The sequence below is a fragment of the Epinephelus lanceolatus genome, chromosome 9, assembly GCF_041903045.1.
Source record: "Epinephelus lanceolatus isolate andai-2023 chromosome 9, ASM4190304v1, whole genome shotgun sequence".
Taxonomy (NCBI): Eukaryota; Metazoa; Chordata; class Actinopteri; order Perciformes; family Serranidae; genus Epinephelus; species Epinephelus lanceolatus.
In genome coordinates, this window is record NC_135742.1 from 26,135,723 (window position 1) to 26,148,006 (window position 12,284).

At 39.7% G+C, this 12,284-nt stretch overlaps 1 protein-coding gene across 1 annotated transcript; it reads left to right on the forward strand.

Moving 5' to 3' along the window:
• The first annotated feature begins 5,207 nt into the window (after window positions 1–5,207).
• Window positions 5,208–11,803, forward strand: cdk7 (cyclin-dependent kinase 7). Its single transcript, XM_033618955.2, has 12 exons — window positions 5,208–5,329; window positions 5,558–5,617; window positions 5,708–5,741; window positions 5,828–5,895; window positions 6,046–6,114; window positions 7,482–7,592; window positions 7,675–7,793; window positions 9,467–9,566; window positions 9,667–9,753; window positions 9,840–9,989; window positions 10,552–10,690; window positions 11,392–11,803. Exons 1-12 carry the CDS (start codon window positions 5,264–5,266, stop codon window positions 11,418–11,420), a joined length of 1,032 nt encoding a protein of 343 aa, XP_033474846.1. The 5' UTR covers window positions 5,208–5,263; the 3' UTR covers window positions 11,421–11,803.
• The last annotated feature ends 481 nt before the right edge of the window (window positions 11,804–12,284 follow it).

Here is a 12,284-nt window from a genome sequence, read left to right on the forward strand (position 1 = left end):
GTGGGCTCATCTTGAAGTCCTCCACAAGCCCCGGTGTATGCTGATGCCTCAGATGCTGGAGGAAGACAATGGTGAACGAAAGAAAAAAAAATCTGCCCTAATATTTATTCAAACTGACAGTTCTGGCATCTAACAATGCAGCCCAGGACTGACAGCACCAATTTGATGAATCTCTGCGTTGGTTGTAAACAAACGGCAGCAAGGAAGATAATGATTGTCCTTCTGTTTGTCCTTCTGCTTTCTTATTGTCTTGTCACTACAGACATCTGCAAAGAATAAACGTGAAATGGGCAAAGTGAATCATGTTGTGGACTGTGAGTGGTTGGAGTAAGTCACTGTCAGAAGTTAGATACATTTGGGTTCAAATCGTGGCTTATATGCTATAAAAAGGAGGGAAAAACAAGCAACAGATTAAGAGTGGACGCATCTATTAGGCAAATGAATCATGAATAATGAATAATCAGTTCTCAGAAAAAGATATTGTTTGTCACGGCTTGTGTGAACCTTCACACCTCAAACATCCACCCTACAACATCCTGTTGTGTTATAACTGTGCATGTGGTCAGATACAGCTGCATTCGAGTGTGTGTGTGTTTGTGTGTGTGTGTGTGTGTGGGTGTGTGTGTGTGTGTGTGGCCTATGTGGGTAAGTCAGAAACAGAAACAAAGAGGAAAACTCCCTAGATGACAGAATGCTGCCACTTCCCCTGAGACTCTGTGAGTAAAACAAAGACAGAGCCATACGGCAGATGTATGATATGACACTGATTGTGATAGCGCTGAATCATTCTTCTCCCACACATTGTTCAGTCAATGTATCAAAGTACCTTTTAAATCTTATCTTTCCGATGTATTGACCTGATAGAGGGTGTGTAATAATACTAGAATGTCAAGTGGAGCAATGAATGACTTGAATGTCAAATGGAGCAAAATGATCAACTAAAACAGAAGGAGGAAGTCTAATGTTCAGAAGCCAAAATTCCGTTTTATCTTTTTGATTTGTATGAGGCGAGCTCACAGTCAGGGGTGCACCGTCAGCAGAGGCAAACCAGAGGCACTGATAAATCCTCCTTAAACCTCCCATAAGGCACTATACAGTGCACCGTCGCTGCCCCAAAAACCCCCTAAGTGGGGCCCCTTCTTGCTACCTTATGAGAGCCTGTGGTTCAAATACTCAGATGTGTCCGGCCTGGTGTCTTTATTACTTTTTAACAAATTGTTATGACATTTGATTGAGCAGAATTAACCAATTGATGGACTTTTTTGTTGCTTTGTTGCCTTTATTAGTAATGATAGATGGACAGGAGTGAGACTGGAGGGGATAATGTGCAGCAAATGGCTCCAGATCAGACACAAACCTTGGTCATGACTAAGGACTCAGTCTAAGTGGGGTGCACGCTCTACCAGGTGAGCTGTCTGTGCCCCAAGATTTACACTTTTAAGATATTGTCAGTGTTATTTCGTTCGCAAATGATTCGTTCAAATGAACAAATCTTTTGGAAGGACAAACTGAACTGAATCACCTCCTGAAACGATCTGCTCATTTCTCAGTTCAGTTGAGCTCTCAGTCATTTGCGAGTGAATGTGCAGGAACTCACCGAGTGAGTGATTCAAGCCTGAGACTGTCTCAGATCCTTTCACGGTGCACGTTCAGTGATTCGTTCACTGAACATACTACACAGTGAACGCCCGCACCTCTCCCTCCCCTTCGTGTATGACAGTCTCAAAGTAGGACGTAGTACCAAATATTTTATGTAATAATTAGATGTGGTGAAATTATTTGTGCCATACATCAGTGATCCTCAAACTTTTTTCAATATTGTACCATTGTACAACATTTTTGGTAGAAATGCACGGTGAACAAACGCCATTGTTGGGGCAGTTTACGGTTGCATTGAAAATAGGAATATTGAAAATAAAATGTGGTTTATCCAACTTATATTTACATGTTTTTATTGAACTTATTATAGTATAATAATTTTAGAAGTTATGCATGACAGATATTTATGCAATACTCCAAAGTACCCCCATTTGAGAAACACTGCTATACATAATAGATTAGGACAATAAACTGTATAAAATGTAACTACCGTGATGTCACCCATTGGTTTGTTGACTGGTATTCTGAAGCCTTGAGTGCGGCATTTTGACCGTCACCATCTTGATTTTTTTGTAGCCAGAATTGACCATATTTGGATGTAAGGTTGGCACTGCGGAGGCACGAGGGACACAGACAGTCTGTCACTCAAGTGGCCCGCCCTTAAACATGTGTACCTTTAAGCCTCAGTAAAATGTAAACAGGTTTTTTTGGTCCAGGCTGTAAACATGTTTACTTCTGCTGTAAAGTTGAGCATTTTTTCTTTTCTTTTTTTTTTTGGTGTGAACTGACTCTGTTTTTGGAGCCAGCCTCAAGTTGGTCATTAGGAGAGCTGCAGTTTTTGGCACTCCTGCATTAACATACTGCTTGATCAGAACTTCAGCTTTCAGTTTGTGAACTGTGTCTTTATCCAACTAAATTCTCTGTTCTCAGTTCACTTAGTCAGCAAGATGATCTGACCATTCAGGCGTGTCAGTTCAGTCAGTGGGACTCCACACAGTCGGAGCTCCGGTCAAGCACTGAACAATTTTGTGAACAAATCTTTCACTTGTGTTTTTAATGAAGAGATCTAATGATTCAGTGCACTGTAAATAACTGCTTTGCCCATCACTACAGATTTTTAGATTTTGTTTTCTGCATTTTTATGTGATATGCACTGGCTTATAGGAGGTGGTGGCTTCAACAAACGTGATTGCCAGTTGTTTAAGAGAACATGTGTTAAGCAGGGTGAAGCAATGAGGAAATTAACTGTTAAAGAAAAAAAAAATCTTCACAGACCTCCTGAATGGCCTCCTCTTCACTCTTTTAAAGACAACTGGCCAGATTGTTGTAGCTTTACAATCAGTGTACATTGTTGAATGAAGTGGCCACATACCACACGTTCACAGAGATGCACAGAAAGAAGACACCTGGGCTGCATTTGTTGTTTACTGTACGTCGTGTGAACACTGTCCCGTCTGAAGCTGCTTCCCAGCAGCAGGATGTGGTGGTGCGACACGTCCTCGCTCAACAACACCCACTTCCTATGAGTTTGATAAACAGCCCTGCGGTTTCACTCTCCTCCTGCCCGTCAAACAAAGGTACACACACACACACACACGCACACACACACCAGCTCAACAGCATCCCCATCTGCTAATGTGACATATAACCAGAGTGAGTTATTGTGCGTAATGTTACCCATGCTATCATGAGATTTACTGTGACAAACTGTATAAACGCCACCAGAATCACTTATGCCTCCATAACTCAGCTGCCGCTCTCCTCGTCCACGGCCTCAGAGAGAAACTGAGGGGAATGAGCACAAGAATGCCCTCAAATCATATCAGAATTAGAGGAGGACATCAATATGTCACATTTGTTTTAGAGCGAGTGATGTAAGTGGGTCTGAGTTATGTCCGCCACTGGACAGTTATGTTCCACATTAAGGCAGCCTATGCAAAGGTTGATGATACAATGCAATAAAGACATAAACTGCCGCTTGAGTCTCCTCCTCTCCTCTCCTCTCCTCTCCTCTCCTCTCTGCATGGTTACATGGGCACATACGGTCCTGTCAGTCACATCTGTGAGCTGTCAGGATATGAATGTGCATGCATCTGAGGGGAGAATGAGGGGTGTATTAGGCCTGCTGATCCTTCACACTCCTCTTGTCAAACTTAACATGAAAATGAAAGTCAGTCAGAGAGAGAGAAAGTGTGCACGGATGTGTGTGAGTGCGTGCACGTGTGTGCATGTGCATGAAGCAGGGAGGGTCAAAGGAGAGGAGCCATGCCTAATCCTGTGGGATGTGAGGGTATCTACTGTGTATGGAGATGGGATGTAGAGATGTGTTCAGCGGTCCATGGATCACAAAACCTTCCTAACTGACAGAAGAGACTCCCGAGAGACTGATGCCAAACTGCTAACTGTTAAAAAAAAAAAAAAAAATGAGGGAAAGAAAGAAAAAGAAAAATGGCAAACTGTCTGGGACATAACACTGCTGCATATTGCATCATAACTGTGAAATGTTTCAGGAATTTGACAACAGATAAGTTGAGATTTGTTTTTCTGTCACTGATTAAGAAATCAGATGAACAGCAGCATGAAAAACATACTGTATTATTGTCACAGTATTTTTACTAATATTTTCATCAGTAGTTGTAGTGTTACTCTTAGAAAGAAACCCTATAAAATATTCATTTTAAATAATATAGAAATATATATATACTGTCAAACAAAAGGTAGTATAAAAACAAAGGCACAAGGTAATTCTCTTTAAACCTAAAATATTGTTTTTAAAAAGCCTATATCACAATAAAGCACAAGCACAGCTAAACCTGCTGAATAAGTTTACATATTTGTTAATGATTTGGTAACAGATCACATTTGAGCTCAAATTTGTAGTTCTTTCATTGTTTAAAAAATCCTACTAATTGTAATATGCCAAATATTTTTATGATGATGATTCTTGTGATTTTTGTACAGCAAATACTTTTACTTACAGTGTTTTTAGAGTAAATACTGTAAAACAAAGGGTAGTATTAAAAACAAAGGTAAAGGTAATTCTCTTTGAACCTAAAAAACAATAGCCTAAATCACAATAGAGAAGTCGGGGTCTTGTTGTTTTCAGCTGAACCTGCTGCATAAGTTTACATATTTGTTAGTGATTTGATAACAGATAACATTTGAGGTAAAATTTGTAGTTCTTTCATTGTTTTTTTTTTTTAAATCTTACCAATTATTTATTAATGTTTTATGATCATGATTCTTGTGGTTTTTGCGCTAATAGTAGTAGAAATAGTAGTGCTAGCAGTAGTAGGAGTTGTGGTTGTAATTATAGTAGTATTAGAAGTAGCAGCCTAATCCCATGTTGCTGTCATGAAGTAGTCAGTAAGATAAACTGACAGTTCATACAATTATGCAGCAAATCTATTAAATCTATAAAAACAAAATAGCTGTACAATTCTCTGTAAACCTAAAAATTAAATTAAATAAATCATATTGACCTGCTTTTACAGTAAATAGCAAAACCTGCTTTCAAAGTGATTCAGTGTTGTCAGTGTTGGACAAGTCAAACCGGTAGGTGGCGGTGTTGTTCAATATAAAACCTCCTTTAACCCGGAAACAGAAGCAGCGGACCTTTAACAAAACCGGAAGTGTCTCCTGATGAAGCTGACAGTTAGCTATCATGGCGCTTGATGTTAAAGCCAGAAACAAACGATACGAGAAGCTGGATTTCCTCGGAGAGGGTCAGGTAGGTAGACACAAACATCTGTTATTTCGTTCTTTATTTCCGTCTGCGGTTTTTTTTGCCTGGCTGTGTAGTCAGCATGATAGCAAGCTAACAAGCGTTAGCTGGTTGTTAATGTCAACAAAGCCTTGCTGCTCCATGCTGTTGAGCTCACAGCAGCAGATACAGTGGGGAAAAGGACACTTGGACTCTGTGTTTGTGTACTTAATGCTCTCTGTTCCTCTCCCACAGTTCGCCACAGTGTACAAAGCAAGGGACAAAACGACTGACACCATAGTTGCCATTAAAAAGGTACAAAAAGTAGCTTAAGTTTGGACAGTTGTTAGCATTGTATGCTAAGCTGATGTTTAACACCAAGCTGTTGTCTTTTTTTTCTGACAGATTAAGGTTGGCCACAGAACTGAGGCTAAAGATGGTAAATACTTTCATATTAAGTTTTTACCACACAGTGGAGTCAGTTTACTTGCACCTGCTAACAGCTACCATTTTGTATATTAATAGGTATCAACAGGACAGCTCTCAGAGAGATCAAACTGCTGCAGGAGCTGCACCATCCAAACATCATTGGGGTGGGTAAACATTATGTTTATATGTTTATATCTTTGTATTCATATGTTACTGATATTACTTGTCAGGGGGGAAAGTAATAGCTTTTCATTAATGTAAATGTTCTCCTTATTTAAACTGAGCATTAACATTTCACTTGCTGGGTGTCGTAGCTGCTGGACGCCTTCGGACACAAATCTAACATCAGCCTGGTGTTTGATTTCATGGAAACAGATCTGGAGGTGAGATAATTTTGGAAGAATCTTTTTCTGTCTGTCTGTATCTCTGTGATGGAGAAAATAATACAATACATTAGCCCATCTAATTTTGATTTAACCAAATTATAAGAGTTTGTGGTTAGTTGACATATTACTTTCTCTGGACAGGAATTTAATGTATTGTTTCTTAAAACCATTAATGTCTCAAATAGCTTTAAAAGTATTTTCTGATTGTGTCATAAATAACTTTAACTTAACCACAAAGTAGTTTTCTCTGGAAAAATATTTGTACAATTTGTCGTTTTGTACCAGTACCACAAACTGCAGCCTCAACGGTTGACTCTGCACTTCTTAGTTGGTTGGTTCACATCTTATTTTGCAGATGTGTATGATCATTACACACTGTCTCTGTATTGAGATTCACATCACTCATTCATGGTCGTAAAAGAACATTTTGGGTTTCATTAGTGGGCTGCCAAACGGAAATTTCAGTCTTTATTACTTCCCCTTTAATAGACATCATGGAGAGAGCATTTAAAAGCTGGGCTTCATTAGTGATTTCTTTTCCCCAAAAACATCTACTGTAGGTGTGTGGCAACTGTGGAAGTAATTTGTCTGCTGCTATGTGCAGACCACAGAATGTGCGAATAGATTTTTCTTAAAGTGATTGAGAGGTGTAAGGTTAGACGACACACAGTAGCACCGGATGACGAAGATAGCAGCGTGAGTGCTCTCATCTAACCATTAAGTGGTTCTGTGAGGTCACTGAGGCTTTTACGTCTTTCCTCCTCTGGTTTGCTTTAGCATACAAGGCTCCAGATGGGCGCCCACCACCAATACATCAGACTCTAATACGACGATGCAAAACGAGATAAATACGCTTTAAAAAATCAATAACACTCCGCTCTTGGCTCTCGCAATGAATTGATGCCATTAGTGGCTCAGAGGCAGCAGACAGACAGAGCAGACATGAGGATGAAATATGACGCTCATCTTATTACCGGTGCTGAAAGACTATTTTTAGGGCACGTGGTTAGATTTGGCAGGATAAGCTTATTAACCACAGATGTGCAATGCTTTTATTCATGCCAATAAAATGACGTAGCGGGATACTGAAGTCAGTGTTTTTGGAGCTGGGGGAGCAACGGAGATTCTGGGTGAGAGGTTGAATCTGTATTGTGCTGTTTAGCTTGGCCGCAGCTCTGTCTCCCTCTTTAGTCATATGTCCCAGTTGTCTGTAGTTCTCTTTATCTGCTGTGATAAGTGTAATTTGATTTTGAATGTGCAGCCCACAGACATGTCAAAATATTAAGTAATGGCTGAAGATTATTAGTTGTCAGATATCTGGCTTTACTTAAGCCTCTTTGTCTTTGTGGTGTTTTTTTTTTAAGGTGATCATCAAAGACACCAGTCTAGTCCTGACTCCAGCCAACATCAAAGCCTACATCCTCATGACTCTACAGGGATTAGAGTATATGCACCACCACTGGGTCCTGCACAGGGTAAGAGCACTTACACTCTATATACACACAGATATTCACACACATAGTCAGTAATGTAAATTTTGCTGTTTTGTATGTCCAGGATCTGAAGCCCAATAACCTGCTGTTAGACGGCAACGGAGTGTTGAAGTTGGCTGATTTTGGTCTGGCCAAAGCATTTGGCAGCCCCAACAGAGTCTACACACATCAAGTTGTTACCAGGTGTGTATGTTTTGTCTATTTTATTGTACTAATAATACAGAAGTTAGACATATCTGTACATTATCCTGTGTTTATGCTGTACACTAATTGGAAATCTCTACAGCAGCTTATCGAAATCAATTTCGATCAATAAACCCTTGTGCTTAATTTTATTAAGTTGAAGGTCTGTCATAGGGAGATACACTTGTGACTGGTTAAGAAAGTTGTAACACCCGTGGAAATCTCATTTTCTCTTGGTTCCCAAGAATCCTTAAAAAGTCTTAAAAGGCATTGAATTCACTTCTTTTTCTGAAAGAAAATCTCAAAAGAGTCAATAACATCTCTTTTTTTTATGCCACCACACCTGTAGTAGCCATAGCCGGGGGCAGTTTGTTTTCAGGTTTTCTGTCCGTCCATCCATTCGTATGTCCCATTCTTGTGAACATGATATCTCAAGAATGCCTTTGGGGAATTCCTGCAAAGTTGACGCAAACGTCCTGTGCACTCAACAATAAACTGATTCGATTTTCCTGGTCAAAGATCAAGGTCACTGTGACCTCACATCTGTTTCATCATTCTCATGACTGCAAAGTCTCCAGAACAATTTGAGGGAATTTCTTCAAATTTGACACAAACATCTGCCTGGACTAAAGAATAAACTGATTAGAATTTAGCGGTCGAATGTCAAAGGTCCTCACAAAACATGTTTTTGGCCATAACTCAAGAATTCATACGTTAATTATGACAAAACATCACACAAGTGTCTAATAGGATAAAATGACAAAGTCATGACATCAGATATCCAAAAGGTCAAAAGTCAACTTCACTGTGACATCATAATTTTCTGCATAAAACACTTTTCTGGCCATTATTCAACATCGTATCTCAGGAACAGAAGGGAAGACATTTGGTCAGATACTGAATTGGTGACGGTAATCTCGGAATTGTGGTGATTATATAGGTCTTCCATGCTGCTGGGGAAGAAGATGTGTGTGAAGCTTCCATGTTTTTTTTTCACAGACATGGATGGCATACAACTGCGGCGCAATAATTCTTTTTTCTTTTTATTCTTTCTTTCTTTCTAATTTTCTTTTTTTTTTTTTTTTTTTTTTTTTTTTACAAATACCCAATTTCCTTTTGTGTTAATATTAACAAAAAATGCATGTTTTATGTTACAATAAATATTTAGGGAAATTGTCCCTAATGCTATGTAATTGTTGTCTGTTCATATGTTCTTTGTTCTTTAGTTTTAATTATTGCAAAATTGGTCTTTAATTTCATTTTGAGGGGCATTTAAAAAAGTCTCAAAACGTCTTAAACATAACTTGCCTTAAGATGTAGGAACCCTGTGAAGAATCTCAAAGTTTCCCAGGTCTTGGATGTTTCATTCTAGTTTAACAGAATTAAACTTTTTACAGCGCATCACGATTTTCTTTTGAAAAATGATGCCTTGATGTAGAAACTACTACTACTGTATTAATACAAGATAATAAAAGTGTATTCATCTGTTTATTGTTAATATGGATCATTACAAATATGTTATGTTTTTGATACATCAAGATGTAGTGACAATCATTTCATGATCACATCGTAGCCCTCTGAATCAGATCATGAGGTTATTAGATGACTGTATGCCTGTTTAAGAGTTTAAAAATCTAACTCTCTGTGTCTCTGTTCATTGATGTTTTTCCTAGGTGGTACCGCTCCCCTGAGCTCCTGTTTGGTGCCAGGATGTACGGTGTGGGTGTTGACATGTGGGCAGTGGGCTGCATCTTGGCAGAGTTACTCCTTCGGGTATACAAACCACACTTCAAAGAGATATTCATACATTAAGGAAGGATGCTTTTATTTTTGTATCTGTGCTAAATGTCTCTGTACGTGTCCTTTTCTGTAGATACCATTCCTTGCTGGAGACTCAGATCTTGACCAGCTGACTAAGATCTTTGAGGCTCTGGGGACGCCCACAGAAGAGACATGGCCAGTCAGTATCTGTTTCTTACCATTGATGGAAGGTTTTACTTTGCTCACTTACTTACTTTGTAATTTGTTTGTCATGTATGTCTGTAGGGGATGACCAGTCTACCAGACTATGTGTCCTTCAAAATATTCCCCGGCACGCCTCTGGAAAATATATTTAGTGCGGCAGGAGACGATTTACTAGAGCTGCTACAAGGCTTCTTCACCTTTAACCCCTCGACGAGGCTCACAGCTACACAGGTAATACACCACTAAAGCCACCACAGTAGCTATTCTCACTTTCACAGTATCGGAGTGATGTACTGACATCTGTGTGCAGTACCTGTGCTTGTGCCACGTTGTCTCTCCTGCATCCAAAAATATTGCCAGATGGCTAATGTGCTTTTTTTTTGTTAGGTGCTGCTAGCTCCTCTCTGGCATTCCCATTGTTGTCGGCACTTACCTTGTCACACTTAAAACCATGCAGAGTAGTAAAGCAGCACTAGTCTCTTGCAGATTCTGACCAGTCAGATGATGCCTAACAGCGAGGGCTCTGTCTGATTGGCCAGAGAGTTAACAGCATGGTGCGAATCAGACAAATGTGCCCACAGATGAAATGTAATTTTGCACATTGTTACTATATTCAAAGTGCAATATCACAGTCTTTTGCAGTGTGATTACTGGGCAAGTTGACATCACTGATATATTCTGCAGTCCAAATGTACATACATGGTTGCAGTGGACTTGCCGACATTTCTACCAAAGGACCAATTGTCCATCTGCAGTTGAGGATATGTCTGTGATGTTGTCTGTTGTTCTCCAGGCTCTGAAGACGAAGTACTTCAGCAATCGACCTGGTCCCACTCCTGGACACCAACTCCCCCGACCAAACTGCACAGCTGAGGCTCTGAGGGAGAAGGAAACAGTCGGGCTCAAGAGGAAAATCGAAGGCTTGGAGACAAGTAATCAGCACATATTAGCTCATAGTTACTAAATGGTCCCTCTAATCCACCAAATGCCAACTTGACCTTGATATACCTAAAGTCAAATAAAGCTGGTCAATATAATTATGGTTAAGATGGTTAAATAGTGGTTTCGACAGTGTCTGCTACAGAATGTTTGAGGCCGATTTAGAAGGCAGCTGGAAATTTCAGAACATCCCACTCAGACCAAACTTACATATAGCATGTTGTGAATTTTAGCCGAGTGAACCGATCCTGTGTTCTCATGGTTAGGCACACTGCGATCGTAAATCTAGAATACCACTCGATTGAACCTAGTAATTCAGAGGGTGTTGGCTGCACATCTAACTGCAGTTAGAAAGTCAGAATATAGCCAAGTAGAACACAGACACACACGTGGAGTTTAGCAGATTGTGGCAGGGTATGTTTTACTGAAGGAGGACCTTGGTGTTACTGGGAGGTTCAAAGCTTTTTCAGCTCCTCCTGTGGTTTGGAAAATATCTGGGTTGACTATACGCTTTGCTCTATGCTACAGTATATTACAGAGGGAACTTCCAAATACTTAAAGCACACAGAAACTCTCGTGGTCAGCAGATCACTCATTACAGGCTTGTTTTACTTGCACATGTAGTGTAGATACAGTATGTTACTGCTTTTTCCTTTTATAATGTTTGTAACAACAGTCTTTGTCTTATTTCCAGCTGTGATGAAGAAGAAGCTTATTTTCTGACCAGACTAGACCTGGTTCATCAGATGACCAATCATCTTCACACCATTACGTGGCTCAGCCTGCCCGCATTGCTCAGGATCGTCCACTGGAATGAAAAAAAAAAAAAAAAGTCCAAATCCAGCGGAGAGGAAAATGGCTCATATGTGACTTGACTTTAGGAAATGTTAGAGGTTGTAGCTGTTACATCAGCTGAGAATTGTGCCTGAAGTTAGCTCTTAGTATCCAAGGTGCTGCTGTGTGTAGCACCCAATGAGTGATGCACAACAGAGGTCAATAGCATTTGCTCTGATCTTTCTTCATTGTAACAATGATGCCTAAGCTCTGGGAGCCTCTTGTAATATGTATATTTATGTGACTGAAAATAAGAACAACCAAACAAGCAAGCCTGATTTATTTCATGTATATGTATTTAAATGTGTATGTGATTTCCTGCTGTCATTATAATTAAAGGGACAGTCCAACACACAATCAAAAACACAAGTTTTTCCTCTTACATGTAGTGCTCTTTATTAGTATAGATTTTTTGGGGGGTGAGTTACCAAGTGTTGGAAATATCGGCTGTAGAAGTGTCTGCTTTCTCTTGAATATAATGGAACTAGATGGCACTCAGCTTGTGGCAAAGTGCCAAAAAATACATTGGAAAAACTGTTTCTTTCTAGAAATCATGATCCAGTTACTTAAGATAATCCACAGACCTTGTTACAAGCAGTTTCATGTAGGAACTATTTTCTGTCTACCAAACTAAACCCATCAACTTTATCACCACGCAGAAGGAAGTGTGCATCTACCCATAGACAACAGGTATAAACTAATGTAGTAACATTGGCTACCTCAATGGTGCTAGGTGAGCTAGCAGTTGATGCT